The sequence below is a fragment of the Schistocerca nitens genome, chromosome 2, assembly GCF_023898315.1.
Source record: "Schistocerca nitens isolate TAMUIC-IGC-003100 chromosome 2, iqSchNite1.1, whole genome shotgun sequence".
NCBI classification, from domain to species: domain Eukaryota; kingdom Metazoa; phylum Arthropoda; class Insecta; order Orthoptera; family Acrididae; genus Schistocerca; species Schistocerca nitens.
Window position 1 is genome coordinate 338,170,787 of NC_064615.1, and position 16,965 is coordinate 338,187,751.

A 16,965-nucleotide genomic window follows, 5' to 3' on the forward strand; every position below is an offset into this window, starting at 1 on the left:
AGTACGCCCGGGCATGTTACACACTTGTGTCGTTTTATGGTAGATTCTTATAGATAACACCAATTATCTTCACCAGTGATGATTTTTCCAGAAAAGAACTGCCTATGTTTTGCATTTCAATCAAGTTCCGGCAGGCATCCATGCGTCGTCGTTTTGTTCTGTAGTCAAGGTTTGCGAGACACTTTCTCTTCTTCAAAACATTCAAAAGACTATCTTGATCATTTGAGTTAGAAAAGTTGCTCCATTGCAATGTGATACACTACGGCAGAACGTCCACTGCTTACCGCTGCCTGCTAGTAACTGACTGGTTCAATGCACGTCCGTTGTTTACAATTGTTAATTCAAGATGCCACAGTAGTTACAGCGCTGACGTCGCTTATATGCCAGGAATAAAATCAGTTTCGGAACATTATACACGGACGATGTGCGTACAGATTTGCTCCAATGAAGCAAACTGTTATGAACATACACAAACGATACAGAGAGTGAAATCCAACGACAATTTGTGTTTTGGTATAGTTTATATATATATGGTTTATAGGTTGGTTGGTTGGTGTGGGGAAGGAGACCAGACAGCGAGGTCATCGGTCTCATCGGATTAGGGAAGGAAGTCGGCCGTGCCCTTTGAAAGGAACCATCCCGGCATTTGCCTGGAGCGATTTAGGGAAATCACGGAAAACCTAAATCAGGATGGCCGGACGCGGGATTGAACCGTCGTCCTCCCGAATGCGAGTCCAGTGTCTAACCACTGCGCCACCTCGCTCGGTATATATATGGTTTATAGATATGGCTTCCTGTTTTACTGATAACCCATATTTCCACAACTACTTAAGTCTTTTTCAGGTTGTGCGAGTGATGGTATACAATATTCGCGCTGACTGGCACTCAGTCAGCGGCGGTATACATTCGCCTAGGCTGCTTATGAGGTATCCGGGCAAAAATAACGTAACGTCTCGCATCGCCACTTACCCCAGAAAACAGTGAGCAGCTTGGCTGTGGTGATGGCAAGATAGAGCCCGTACAGCGATGCGGTGTGCAGGTAGACGAAGGCGATGACGTTGCGCCAGACAATGCGCCACTCGTAGTTCGGTGTAGGATCCAGCTCCAGCTCTTCCGGCTCTGGTTCTGGAGGCGGCAGCTTCTCCGGCTCGGCCTCTGGAGGCGAGCGCTTCTCCAGCGCACGCATCCCCGGCCGACTATCCGTCTCCGTCATGCCCAGCAGCGTCAGAGTCGTCACGTTCGGCGCCATCGCGAAGCGAGCGCTTTTCTGTCAACAACAAAGTGCGGCCGGTCACGAACCTGGCTCTCCAGACAACCTTAACAATAAACTGCGGGCCATTAAAGTAGCAGGTCCAGGAAGGATAGGAAAGGGAACGAAATTTTACCTGTTCGAATACAGCTGAGTACCGCCCCACAACAGTGTCACTTTCTCTAAATCATTTTCTGTATCAGGAACCTGACTGTGGAATAATATTCCTCAAAATATTTGAGAATATCCTTTCAAACTTCAGAAGTCCATGTCATATCGAGTTGTTGCACTACGCCGGGCAAAAGGAGGTCCGACACGAAGAGACAGAGACCTTCTACTGTCACAGTAGCTTTCTCCTCAGCAGCTCGCTCTCATTAACCTTCCCTCCCCCCCCCCCCCCCCCCTTTCCGCCGCCCCCTCCCCCAACGCTCTTCCTCCTCTTGTCTACAGAGTTCTGTATTGAAATTCTTTTCTTTCCGAGCATCCATTGTCGCTTTCATTACAATCTTCTACTCTTTTTTTTAACCTTTCCACTTTTTCTAATAATAAAAAAGGCTTCAAAAGTGCTGAACTTATCAGGATTAATCTTAATGCCTACACTACTTTATTACTTATTTATTTTCGTTACAGCAATCTATGGGCTACGTTTGACAAAATCCCTCACTTTCTAAAGTACTCTTCCTTCCTCTTTCGCCAGTGCTCCTTCATTCGTTGGCTCACTCGTGCACGTTCTTCTGCCGAGAATACTCTGTTCTTCCTCGTTTTCTCCTCGAAGAAATCCTTCACCTCCGCAACCTTTTTCCTAAAGATCTGCCTGTTCACAATTTCTTCTGCCGTGATCCCGCATTTTTCTAGAGCCCAGTGCACTTCTTTCACCCGTGGAACTTGTGTCTTCCTGTTCTCCTGGAAGTGAAGAATCTTGTTGGCGAGCCTCTCTGATTCCATTCTTTTAATATCTCCATAGGAAGACAGTCTTCTTTTCTTCATTGTGGTAGTGATATTTTAAAATCGTTGATAAAGTTCTTGATTTGAACTTAGGCGGAACGTAAATACATTAGGTATTTTTCTGGGCCCAAGAATCTTTGTAAGGAATTTCCTTTCTTTCTTTTCCAAGTCTGAAAGTCCTTTCCTGGCTATTGTCTCAGATGCATATAAACATTCAGGTTTGACGAGTGTGCTATAGTGTTGTAATTTGGCCTTTATTATTATTATTGCAGTTCCTATTATTATTTTTGGCCATTATTACTTTTTATTAGTAATGCAAATTATTGTTACTGAGTTTGTTATATAATATGGAATATGTACCATTCTGAATTCCTCCATTATTTTATCACCATTATTATTGTTACTATTATTATTGTTATTATACTGCCAACTATTGTATTTATTAATTACTGTGATTGTTATAAAATATTTTTGTGCATGTTGTTGCTGGTGAGATGTAAGAGAGGTCAGGCTAAATAAGCAATAAATAAATAAATAAACAAAACTGCAACACCCGCCGAGGAAATCAGACTAAACGGTACTGCAAGCCATCTCATGGCATACGCACTCGTGAACTATTTCAAAGATTACCTTACCAGATGAAACAACTTTGTTGCTCACTGGGGATCAGTCACTCCTGAGTAGATGTAATCAACTCTTAAAATATACCCTCCGCGTCACCGAGACTACTAGTTGCGACTGAGCCAGGCGAAGGTTAGTGGCTGTTTCAATAATTTCGCGGGTACCAATCACTCACTTTTGCCCCTGCAGCCAATGAACCTCATGAATACAATTCAAGCTTTTCCATTATTCATGTCCTGCACCTGCTTATAGCCCATTGTAACAACGAGCTTCTTCCTGCCAGAGCTTTATAACGTTTCTTTCTACCGTGTGCTGGAAAGTACGTAGCGTCACGAGAAAGTCATTAGCCATTAAGGCAGGACAGTAGGTTCTGATGAGCACAGGTTCGACTAGGAAATGATACAGGGTGTTTCAAAAATGACCGGTATATTTGAAAGGGCAATAAAAACTAAACGAGCAGCGATAGAAATACACCGTTTGTTGCAATATGCTTGGGACAACAGTACATTTTCAGGCGGACAAACTTTCGAAATTACAGTAGTTACAATTTTCAACAACAGATGGCGCTGCAAGTGATGTGAAAGATATAGAAGACAACGCAGTCTGTGGGTGCGCCATTCTGTACGTCGTCTTTCTGCTGTAAGCGTGTGCTGTTCACAACGTGCAAGTGTGCTGTAGACAACATGGTTTATTCCTTAGAACAGAGGATTTTTCTGGTGTTGGAATTCCACCGCCTAGAACACAGTGTTGTTGCAACAAGACGAAGTTTTCAACGGAGGTTTAATGTAACCAAAGGACCGAAAAGCGATACAATAAAGGATCTGTTTGAAAAATTTCAACGGACTGGGAACGTGACGGATGAACGTGCTGGAAAGGTAGGGCGACCGCGTACGGCAACCACAGAGGGCAACGCGCAGCTAGTGCAGCAGGTGATCCAACAGCGGCCTCGGGTTTCCGTTCGCCGTGTTGCAGCTGCGGTCCAAATGACGCCAACGTCCACGTATCGTCTCATGCGCCAGAGTTTACACCTCTATCCATACAAAATTCAAACGCGGCAACCCCTCAGCGCCGCTACCATTGCTGCACGAGAGACATTCGCTAACGATATAGTGCACAGGATTGATGACGGCGATATGCATGTGGGCAGCATTTGGTTTACTGACGAAGCTTATTTTTACCTGGACGGCTTCGTCAATAAACAGAACTGGCGCATATGGGGAACCGAAAAGCCCCATGTTGCAGTCCCATCGTCCCTGCATCCTCAAAAAGTACTGGTCTGGGCCGCCATTTCTTCCAAAGGAATCATTGGCCCATTTTTCAGATCCGAAACGATTACTGCATCACGCTATCTGGACATTCTTCGTGAATCTGTGGCGGTACAAACTGCCTTAGACGACACTGCGAACACCTCGTGGTTTATACAAGATGGTGCCCGGCCACATCGCACGGCCGACGTCTTTAATTTCCTGAATGAATATGTCGATGATCGTGTGATTGCTTTGGGCTATCCGAAACATACAGGAGGCGGCGTGGATTGGCCTCCCTATTCGCCAGACATGAACCCCTGTGACTTCTTTCTGTGGGGACACTTGAAAGACCAGGTGTACCGCCAGAATCCAGAAACAATTGAACAGCTGAAGCAGTACATCTCATCTGCATGTGAAGCCATTCCGCCAGACACGTTGTCAAAGGTTTCGGGTAATTTCATTCAGAGACTACGCCATATTATTGCTACGCATGGTGGATATGTGGAAAATATCGTACTATAGAGTTTCCCAGACCGCAGCGCCATCTGTTGTTGAAAATTGTAACTACTGTAATTTCGAAAGTTTGTCTGCCTGAAAATGTACTGTTGTCCCAAGCATATTGCAACAAACGGTGTATTTCTATCGCTGCTCGTTTAGTTTTTATTGCCGTTTCAAATATACCGGTCATTTTTGAAACACCCTGTATGTTACACACTGACCTTCTACCACGCCAGGTATACCACCTAACTGAAGTGTACTCGGGAAGTGTAACGCTGTGCAATACAGGCATACTGGCCTAACATGACTAGATATGTACGTGATTTGGGAGGTGTACCGGGCCCGTTTGTAGCAGAGAGAGAGAGAGATGTCAACGTTGGCAGCTATAACAACTTTCAACCGTCTAGGCATCGGGCCGAATTGCGTTTGGATGACAAATAATGGCCCAACATTCAATGCCACTTCAACCCTTTGCCAGATTTCATCAACCGTAGTACCCAACCAGATGTTTATGGTGGTTGAGAGATCTGGAGGACGTACCCGCCGGGACCACAGCCGAACACCTTCTGTTTCGAGAGAGGTCAGGGCAGCACAACCAACACATGGTCTGGAATTATCTTGTTGAAATATAACGTCTCGGAGACCTCGATGGAAGGATGCAGCTACTGGGCTTAATATATTACAATTAAGGCAACGTGGTACGCTTTCTGGCAATAGCGTGTGACGGCGTTCAGCGTTATGCTATTACGATTACTACGCAGCTTCGGTACACTTTTAATGTTGTCGGTGTACTTGACACCAGGCTTAAGTTCAAACAGGCAAAACAAGGAGTGTTTCCTTAATTTTTCGACATTCACCTCGTGTTTCGAATTACTTTTCGTTTCTTCAGTAGAGACACACTATTTGTTGATTCGAGCTGACAGCTCTTGTTCAGAATTAGCTATGAGAAGGAAAGATATGAGTGTTGCATGCCTAACTCGAAACACAGAAATACCGCAAGCTCGATTTTAAACTTGTTAAGCTGGTAACTGACGTCTGCAGCTGTTCAAGTCTATAATCGGCTACATAGGGCATAGAGAAGCCCTATTTTGGGGCGGTTGTCCTTTCTTTGTTTTGACTTTGTGATTCCGTATAATTTGGAAGTAACATTAGAAAGCATGTAACTTGGCAGTAGGCGTATCACGCAGGCGTGAACTCAGAGATCGAATATTTTCCTATTATCTTATGAATTATGCTTAAAATCGCACAGTTTGTTGGACAAGCTAAGTAAGTGAATTCTACTAGTTTTAGACGTATTGTCCAGTAAGTGAATTCTACTAGTTTTAGACGTACTATCCATTATCAAATGTAACATTTCTACTACTTTGTATAAGCACTGGCATTGAGTGGAGTTACGCTGATCTTCATGCTTGCGCTGTACTGCACCATAGTAATAAATATTCGTTAGGTAATAGACAGAAAGAATTGTATGCTAATTTATGGCCAAAAATTTTATGCACAGCCTAGCAACTTGCCATTAAACCGCTTTCCGCTTAAAAAAAAAGGTCAGCAACGCGGGGTGTAGTGGTGCTGATACGGTAGCTCACTGCGTTCGTTCAGAGAGCTGGCTGCCCTCTGTAACAAAAAACTGAGTGAAATATTCAACGATGGACTTGAAGGGATAATCATGTGACATCCGCCCCGGTAAAATGCTGATAATCATAACAAAAAAATGGAAGAAAAAGTGATTTGCGTAGCTGCTTCTTGATAGCGGGGCCCCGAGTTCGATTCACGGCCGGGGCGAACATTTTCTCCGCTAGGGAGCTGAGTGTTTGTGCTGTCTCAATCATTAACCTCATTTTCATCGGACGAGCAAGTCGCCGAAGTGGCGTCCAATAGAGAGAGTTGCACCTGGAGAACGAAGAACATCAGACCTCGCGGCCAATAATGCCATACGAGCGTTCACTACCGAGAAAAAATGCTGATATTGTTGTTAAGTTTGACATAATATACATATTAATAATTTGCTTACATTTAGACGTATGTACTGATCAATATGGTGCAGTGATTGAAACACGAGCCTCTCCTGGGAGAGGACTGTCGTCTAAATCGTCGTCCTGCCATACAGATTTCACTTTGCAGTGTTTTCACCAAGTAGCTGTCCGCAGCCCGTGGTCTTGCGGTAGCGTTCTCACATCCCGCGCAAAGGGTCCCGGGTTCGATTCCCGGCGGGGCCAGGGATTTTCTCTGCCTCGTGATGACTGGGTGTTGTGTGTCTTTCATCATCATTTCATCCCCATCGACACGCAAGTCGCCTAAGTGGCGTCAACTCGAAAGACTTGCACCAGACGAACGGTCTACCCGACGGGAGGCCCTAGCCACGCGGCATTTCCATTTTACCAAGTAGCTTAAGGGATGTGGGAGGACCACTTATTTAAAACTAATACGGCCAATTTCCTTCCTCATTCTCCCGCAATCCTACAATAAGTTCAAACGGCTCTGAGCACTATGGGACTTAACATCTGAGGTCATCAGTCCCCTAGAACTTAGAACTACTTAAACCTAACCAACCTAAGGACAACACACACATCCATGCTCCAGGCATCCCGCAGTCCTAACTTGTGCTCCATCTATAAGGGGCAGTCAAATGAAACCTAGACAGATGGCAAAAAAGTAAGTGAGTTTTTTTTAAAGGTAGTCGCTGTAACTTTAATACATCTATCGCACTGGAAGAAAAGACAGGCGTGCACCTCTTCGTCCGAAATAATTCGACCGCCCACAAGTTGCCAATGTTGTTTCGAGTACGCCGCAGAAGTTTCACTGGGACGCTCTTACACATCATCTATACAGTTTCGATCTCTCCCCATGCGATTTCCATATTTTTTGAGTCCTGAAGAAAGACATTCGTGACTCTCGATTTGCTTCGGAGGTAAACATGCATGCCTGGATACAATCATTGTTCTGTAGGCAACTGTAAACTCTTTCCAATGAAGGCATCGACCGCCTTTTCTTACAGCGGAATAAAGGTATTAACAATTACGGAGATTTCTTTTGAAATAATACAGTTTATTTCCATCTGTCGCGTTTTCATTTGACTCTCCCTCATATAATGAAAGAGACGGTAGACTCTACTCTTCCTTTCTGCCTTTAACATATTATATATTTCCAGGACTATGTGAAGTCTATTCGTGCACCTAAGATCTTTTAGTATTCTACATCATGTATGTTCAAATGGCTTCTGCACTGTAGTCAGAGGAAAGAGCCTACTGGTAATACTATTACGGAGAAACAGAATAAAAAGTTGAAAGGTTGAGAACAATCGAGTCTTTAAGGCGTTGTGTTTTAATCGTGTGCAGTGAAACAAACAGCTGCACCCAAACTGTATTATCAGGCACAGCACTTTTCCATCAGATAAGCACACGATCGTAGAATAATATTCCGTCTATTGTAAAGATGTTTCCCACGCTCCTGTAACTCTCATTGTTTCCCGATGTAGAAAGCTGGACACAAAACAATATTACAGAAACTTTTATTCCTCGTTTTGTTCACAGTAGGTACGCAAGTTACCAAATCGACTCTCGTGCGAACGCAATTCTCCTACTTATAGGGTATGACAATCCAACTGTCATGCCTTCATTAGCACGTATCAGTGAAACACGTCACTTTTAAGTAGACATGTTTTTGGGGTTTGCATCAAAGTATCATTTCCTCTTTCACGATATTTCGACATCTTTCCTGGCTGTCTTCGTCGGATGTTGAGAGCAGACTCCTTTGCACACTCGTTGGACTCCAACCAGTCTGTCGATAACATGAAGCTTTTAATTTGGTGACATTATCAAAGAAAAATATGTAAATAATCTGTACATAATTACTCACGCGTATCCTCAGGTGAGCTCTGCATCGATGCCGAATTTGAAATGAGTTCCGCGGAAACTGTTGACCTTACCTTCCCTGAACAATGGCAACTAATTTACTTCACGAATTTAAATATATCTACGCTGATGTACTAAATGCGTAAAGAAATACAACTTTTTTTCTCACATAGCCGTCCAGAAACAGCAGTTCTCCACCAAGGAAAACGTTGATATACGATATGAGATTTTCTCGCCGAATTTCTAATGTAAACTTTACCTGGGTGTCCTTCTGGACTTGTTAGCTCTTTCTGCATCAATTTTCAGCAACAACAGTGTGAGAGAGTGCCTCAACTACTAACCTTAATAATAAAGAATAAGAATTGTACTCTGTAAATTCACTGCTGTATCTCACAGTTTATTGAAAACGTGTCTCATTAGCGAGCTTGCTATGTTTTTATCAGTTCTATTTCTGTTCTAACTCCTATTTAAATAATGTGTCTTAAAAACTGATAATTGTTTACATTGATCTGACAGGTATTTTCCAGTTATTTAGACAGTTTGAAGATACACTATCAGACGATTGCATTCTAGCCTGCATTGTACTCGTAGACACGGATTCCTTACAGAAGCGATACATTTTCGCTATTTAACGTTCATTTCTTATGAAATAATACTGTTCTTGAAAATTTTAGAAGTCATTTCAACTTAAAGGCAATTTTCTGTTTTTTTATACTATTATAGATCTAAAGATGGCTGTTTAGCAACCTAAACTAGTAATAAGTTGCAAAGTAATGTATTAACGCGATAAAGACAATCAGAAGATTTAAAACTTTTATACGTAAGTTACCGACATAGTGAGTAACTCGGGTAAATTAACGTAAGGAATGGTACATTCCATTATGAACATCTTATAATACAAATATATGTATTGAACATTGTGTTTATTAAACAAAACACTGAACAAAATAGCTTAGAAAAGAAAAGTATCCAAAATATCAGCTTCATTAACTATGGAATAGTCCACGGGTGTACTGCCGGTCCATATGGACTGTTCAAGCAAGAAATGCGCCGGGAGAAACTGAAGAATCACAACTATGGAATAGATACGAAACAGTAATAATGATTTTCTTATAAAACACTGCCCAAAATGAAGAAGAAGACTCGAGTATAAGCATATCCAGTAACTGCTCTCTTGTATATCTGTAAGGCAGCTAACGCTTCTTAATTCAGGAATTACAGTTATGGTTTTCAGGACTGTCTCACCCACTGCATTCAGAAAGACACCAAAAAGCATCAGAAATACACCAGTACCATTTCTCGCTATCTTTGCCGAATTCACTACATGCTACGCACAGATCTTTGCCTGTGGTATGTTGTGCTGGATGATGTTCTGTCTAATAGAAGTTACATTATGTGAATTTTATCCATAGTGGATGCTGTTGAACTCCGTGGCTGTACCTTATCGGGTGTAGAAATTTTCCGCTACCAGTCACAATAGAAGATTATTTATTCTTCACACGAGTTCTCAAGTATTTATAAATTCATGTACATGTTTATGCCGGCAGTTGTGGCCGAGCGGTTCTAGGCGCTTCAGTCCGGAACCGCGCTGCTGCTACGGTCGCAGGTTCAAATCCTGCTGCGGGCATGGATGTGTGTGATGTCCTTAGGTTAGTTAGGTTTAAGTAGTTCTACGTCTAGGGGACATTTGACCCATTTTTGAACATGTTTATAGTGCTGGAGATTAAAGAAAATTATCTGCTTGTGACTAACCAGATACAAGTGGAACAATTGTAAGTGGCAAGGCAGTATTTGTCGAAAATATATCTGTACTTATACAAACATGAAGCATCCTTATTATAATTATGCTGTTGTGACAGTTTTTCCACTCAGTTACACATTTGTTATTTTCGCGTCCATGTTTCAGTTTTTTTTTTTAATTTAGCTGCATGTTTCATTACTATGTCGTGCTGTTCCATTAAGAACAGCACTGACCACTTTTTTTTTTAATGCACACCCTGTCCAAGAAGCTCTCTCTGTTTAAGGTGTGTACGTCCTCGGTACGACTGCTACGGTCGCAGGTTCGAATCCTGCCTCGGGCATGGATGTGTGTGATGTCCTTAGGTTAGTTAGGTTTAACTAGTTCTAAGTTCTAGGGGACTAATGACCTCAGAAGTTGAGTCCCATAGTGCTCAGAGCCACGTCCTCGGTATCTGAACAGACGAACCCATTCATGTATAAATGATGCACTACATTATTTCTACTTTGATTAAATATATGTTAACGTATCTCATTTAGCTGCTTACTTCCATTAGTCTGAATCTGAAGTAGGGTAAAATGACGAACTAGGTCCCAGTGCTTCAAAATACCCCAACACGGATGGCTTACACGAAATTATAGTTACAGACAAATAATACTTATATAATCGTGCAGAGATAGGCATAACAACAAAAACTTCTAGTTTAACACAACAGGGAAATGGCTTACCTCTTAGTGACTAGAGATCACTTATTAGAAGAAATAGACCCAAAACACACTCCTGCTTCTTGCGCCGACTTCTGAAAAGTAACAGTTCCCGCGTTCTGTATGCTTATTTGCATAACTGAGAACAAGATGGCAGCACCGATCACGTAAGTCCAGCTCTCACAGTTAAAGACATACTGACGTGCGTAATTTTACCCGCCGCGCCAAATTACCCCGCTCTCCCCCACACTTATCCCCAAACGTACCACTACGATTATCGTTATTATTATTGCTCCTTTCTGAAGAAACACGCTTCTTTGTTGCGGTACAAGTGTTTGGTACTGGCACACTCCCACTCTAGGATCTTAACCGATTGCGCAAACGCTGCTGCTCGACTAGCGTTCTCGTACGGTATGTTGAACCTCGATTAGGCTTAAGAAGCGCGTCACACTGGAGCTGCGTTTGTTACACGAAGTATCTGCTACAATTCTGTGAAAGATGAGAAATATATGTGAGCCGTTTCGTGCATGCCTCCCTTGTGATGAGGAGCAAGACCCGGCGCGCTGTACACTACTGAGCAATTCGCCACCGCGAGTGTAGACAAGCCGTTAGAGGCTTCCGTTAGCTGTCTCAACAGTTGCACCTTAAGAAAGGGGTTGACGGCGTGCTTGTCGCTAGGGTGAAACTCATGAAAGACCGCTGCAGCTCAGTAATAAACTCAGTTATGCAGCAACTAAAAACGGTATATAGACATATATTGACGGAATGGCTACATCAAAAAAAAAAAAAAAAAAAGAAAAATAATTAATGTAGAGTAATGAAAATTCGGGAATACATTTGTCTGGTGATTAACATTGCAAGATCACAGGTTAATACATTGAAGCTCCAAAGAAACTGGCATAGGCATGCGTATTCAAATACAAAGACATGTAAACAGGCAGAACACGGCGCTGAGGTCTGAAACGCCTGTATAACACAAGTGTCTGGCGCAGTTGTTAGATCGGTTACTGCTGCTACAATGGCAGGTTATCAAATTAAGTGAGTCTAAACGTCGGCGCAAGAGCGATGGGAAACAGCATCTCCGAGGTAGCTATGAAGTGGGGATTTTCCCGTACGACCATTTTACGAGTTTAGTGTGGGTATCAGGAATCCGATAAAACGTCAGATCTCCGATATCGCTGCTGCCGCAAAACGGGGCCAAGGACGACTGAAGAGAATTGTTCAATGTGACAGAACTGTAATCCTTGCGCAAATTGCTGAAGATTTCAATGATGGGCCATTAACAAAAGTCAGCGTGATAACCATTCAACGAAAAATCATCGATATGGGCTTTCGGAGCACAAGGCCCAGTCGCGTACCATTGATGACTACACGAAACAAAGCTTTACGGCTCGCCTGAGCCCGGCAAAACCGACATTGGATTGTTTGATGACTGGAAACATGTTGCCTGGTCGGACGAGTCTCGTTTCAGATTGTATCGCGTGGATGGACGTGTACGGGTATGGAGGCAACCTCATGAATGCATGGCCCCTGCATGTTAGCAATAAACTGTTCAAGCTGGTGAAGTCTCTGTAATGGTGTGGGGTATGCGTTGTTGGAGTGATTTGGGACCCCTGATACGTCTAGATACGACTCTGACAGGTGACACGTACATAAGCGTCCTGTCCGGTCACTTGCTTCCATCCATGTCCATTGTGAATTCTGACGGACTTCGGCAATTGCAACAGGACACACCCCCACGTCCACAACTGTTACAGAGTGGCTCCAGGAACACTCTTCTGAGTTTAATCATTTCCGCTGGCCACCAAACTCGCCAGATGTGAACAGTATTGAGCATATCTGGGATGCCTTGCAACGTGCTGTTCAGTAGAGATCTCCACCCCCTCGTACTCTTACGGATTTATGGACAGCTCTGCAGGATTCATGGTGTCAGTTCCCTCCAGCATTACTTCAGACATTAGTCGATTCCATGCTACGTCGTGCTGCGGCACCTCTGCGTGCTCGCGGGGGCCCTACACGATATTAGGCAAGTGTACCAGTTTCTTTGGTTCTTCAGTATATAAGCAAGAGATAAGCCATTGCAAATGTAAGTTCTAGTACTCTAATAACGGACGTAACCGCGAGAATGTCGAATATGAGCATGCAAACGTGAATTAATGTATTCTGTTTTACAGGTGCCGGGTGTCAATTTGTGAGATAAAGTTCCATTTCCACAACACGGGGACGGTCACTACAGTGACGGTTAATTCTACTTGTGGATGCCCTGGAGTTGTCGTGCGATGATGTCCCATATGTGCTCGACTAGTGAATGATCTGTTGATTGAGCAGGCCAAGCCAACGAGTCAACACTCTGTAGAGGATATTGGGTTAAAACAGCGGTATGTGGGCGAGCGTTATCCTGCTGGAAAACGCGCCCTGGAAAGCTCTTCATGAATGGTAGCACAACAGATCTAATTAGGATGCGTGGGATAACCACGAAAGTGGTGCTGCTGTCATACGAAGTCACACCCCAGACCATAACTCCTGATGCAAGTCCAGTGTGTTTAGCAAGCAGACAGGTTAGCTGCAGGCCGTCCACATGCCTCCTTCTAACAAACACATGGCCATCACTAGCACCGAGACAGAACCAGCTTTTATCAGAAAATAGAACAAACCTCCACCCCGTCATCCAATGAGCTCTCGCTTGACACGGCTGAAGTCGCAAATGACGGTCAGTGGAATGCACGCTAATGGGCGTCTGGCTCAGAACTTTCCATGAAGTAACCAGTTTGTAACAGTCCGTCGTGTCACTGAGATACCAAATGCAGCGCAGATAGCTGCTGCAGATGCAGTACGACATGCCAGAGCCGTACACCGCACACGATTGTCTTCCGTCACGGTAGTGCCACGTGGCCGTCTGTAGCCCGGTCTTCTTGCGACCTTACATTCTCGTGAAGACCGCTGCCAGCAATAATGTACAGTGACTACGTTCCTGCCATATCTTTCTGCAGAATCGCAGAAGGAACATCCAGCTTCTCATAGCCCTATTAAACGACCAACTCAGTAAAGCCGGCCGGGGTGGCCGAGCGGTTCTAGGCGCTACAGTCTGGAACCGCGCGACTGCTACGGTCGCAGGTTCGAGACCTGCCTAGGGCGTGGATGTGTGTGATGTCCTTAGGTTAGTTAGGTTTAAGTAGTTCTAAGTTCTAGGGGACTGATGACCTGAGAAGTTAAGTCCCATAGTGCTCAGAGCCTCAAACTCAGTAAGGTATTGATAATGCCTTCTTTGTCGCCTTAAAGGCATTCTTGACTAATATCAACTCACCACGTCCAATCCCAAGGTAATTAGCGCTCACGACCGTTACAGCGTGTATTTAAAGCAAACATGATTTGCAACCTTATAATTTCGCTACTAGCGGCAAACGTATGCGAACAGTGTGAAATTTTAAATAAATACCATCTTTCATATATAGAAAAACGCCTACCTACTTTCTTTTATGTCACACAACTGATTCTTGATGTTGCGATGTTATTTTTTTTTTCGACGGGTGTAATTTCATCACTTATTTCATCGTCTGATTCATTCTTACAGACGATAGTATCTACTGCACTCAATTACCTCAACATTTTCAGCTTCATTATCTTTTGTTCTAGGCTTTTCTCCACATATGAGTGCTTGCAACTCTGATAAATCTGCGAACAGTACCTGCTAATTACTGCTAAATTTGTTTCATAAAGACGTTGTCGCCGCGCGGGATTAGCCGAGCGGTCAAAGGCGCTGCAGTCATGGACTGTGCGGCTGGTGCCGGCGGAGGTTCGAGTCCTCCCTCGGGCATGGGTGTGTGTGTTTGTCCTTAGGATAATTTAGGTTAAGTAGTGTGTAAGCTTAGGGACTGATGACCTTAGCAGTTAAGTCCCATAAGATTTCACATACATTTGAACACAAGACGTTGTCTTCCGAATCCACGTCCGTCGTCTTGACTTACATTATCTGCCAGCTTCGTAGCTGAGTGTAGTAAGCAATATTAGATTGAAAGAAAACTGATTCGGCTGATAGGACAAGTTGTGTTAAAATTCCACGTTTCAAACATTTCTGAATCTACGGGTTCGCTGCAAAATGAGAATAACGGAAGAGGTTGAGGCATCCATAGACTGATATCACGAGAGTAGCCATTCGAAGAGATGGGAAACATTCAGAAAAGGAGATGCACTTTCCATTCGAAAGTAATTTAATATTTCCTAGACATCAAGGCTGGGTGAAAGCGAGGGATATGCTGCTTTCGGCTGCCTTATAGTCGCGTAGGCATCACAGCAATGGAAGTAGGGAGTTTAGGATCCATGAGGAGACGTACAACCATTTATTCCTTCCTCCTCCGACAGTGGGAAATAAATTCTGGAAACGGTAGTGATACTTCGTGGTATCTGCGTCACTGAGGGTGCTATTACGTTTGTTAAATTTATTTGCCTACAAAAGATTGTAAGGGTGGCTCATTTTGTACCATTGCGAAATAGAGGAGATAGTGCCACAAACATGATACGTGAATTGGAGTGGCAATTATTAAAACAAAGGGGTTTTTCGTTGCGACGGGATCTTCTCATGAAATTCCAATCACCAGTTTTCTCCTCCGATTGCGAAAACATTCTGTTGGCACCCACCTACATAGGGAGAAATGATCATCACGAATAAGAGAAATCAGGGCTCGCACAGAAAAATTTAAGTGCTCATTTTTTTCGCGCGACTTTCGAGAGTGGAACGGTAGAGAGACAGCTTGAAGATGGTTCATTGAACCCTCTGCCAGGCACTTTATTGTGAATAATAGAATAATCACGTAGATGTGGATGTAGACGTCTAGAGTTTTGCGTATTATTATTGCGGTAGTTTTCTCGTTAACGAGTTAATTAGAACATCGAGGTTCGCTGATCGAACATTTCTCTCTCTCTCTCTCTCCCTCCCTCTCTCTCTCTCTCTGTCTCTCTCTCTCTCTCCCCCCCCTCCCTCTCTTGTCCCTCCACTCAGCTCACTCAAATCATTTCTTCTGTCTTCTTGTTGCAACATTACACTGTCAGCGTATCTACGTACTTGGCAAACGTAGCTCCATATCTCGATTGTGGAGTGTGAGACAGCAGCTAATCGACGAATTGTAAAAATTGTATTCAAGAGCTGTCGATTTTATAGTTGTTTACTATATTTAAGCTACGTGTATCGTCTCCTCAATAGAGTCATTTTTAGGCCCTGTAGCACTGACGACGGAAACATCCAGTAGTACAGGTATATAACAGGGGACCAATATTTGCGTCTTGTTTCCGCAGAAGACTTCAAGAGCAACGTATGCTCTTCGTACACGTAACAACAATCGTTTGGTGGTTTGGGGGCATTTCGTTTGACACTTGTTGTTACGTACGTGAAGAGCACACATTGCTCTTGAAGTCTTCTACGGAAACCAGTCGCAAATATTAGTTCCTTGTTTTATACTTGTACGACTGGATGCTTCCCGTGGTCCATACTACAAGGCCTGAAAATTCCTCTACTGAGGATTCGAAACTGGTAGCCTAACTAAACGCTAAAAAAATAATTGTTGTTGGAATAACATTTTCACGGTTTACCTACTTGGTGTTGCAATCGCTACTGCAAGGAGGAAGTAAGCAATAGAGAAATCAGCTTGAGAGGTACATGTACTGTTCCAAGTTTTTATTTTTCTGCAGTCTTCTTATACTTATTTTTACCTGAAACTGAAGAAGACATAACGATTGACAGAGAAGTGGTACTGCGGCTGTGAGCTGCAGATTTGTTATCGAGGAACAGGTCTCTACTTCCCGTCCGACACTTCTGATATTTATTCCTACCGTAGTTTCCGTGAATCGTATAGAGCGAATGTCGGGGTGACTCCTTGAAAAGACTGCTTTCCTATTTTTATGCAAAAGAGCTATCAGTGCATCTGTAATGATCTCGATATAGACGGCACGTTTAACTCCAGTCTGATCTACCTTTACCGAACTGCGAGTAAGAGACAAAGTTAGAAAAGATTCGAAGTCACTCTCGGTTTTCTCGGTCGGTAACCACAGCGTCTTCAGCAAACAACTGTAAATTGTTGTCCGTCAGCTCATGTATGTGTACGAATAGAGAATAAAAACG

General features: G+C 43.4%; 1 protein-coding gene across 3 annotated transcripts in view; it reads right to left on the minus strand.

Moving 5' to 3' along the window:
• Positions 1–16,965, minus strand: part of LOC126236131 (acyl-CoA Delta-9 desaturase-like) — a 115,371-nt gene that overhangs the window by 24,340 nt on the left and 74,066 nt on the right. For 2 of the 3 annotated variants that reach the window (XM_049945209.1, XM_049945211.1), the window contains exon 2: positions 970–1,267. In XM_049945209.1, coding sequence (XP_049801166.1) covers positions 970–1,249 — 280 coding nt within the window. In that variant the 5' untranslated portion in view covers positions 1,250–1,267. The remainder of the gene's footprint in view (positions 1–969; positions 1,268–16,965) is intronic. The other variant, XM_049945212.1, reaches the window with a different exon arrangement.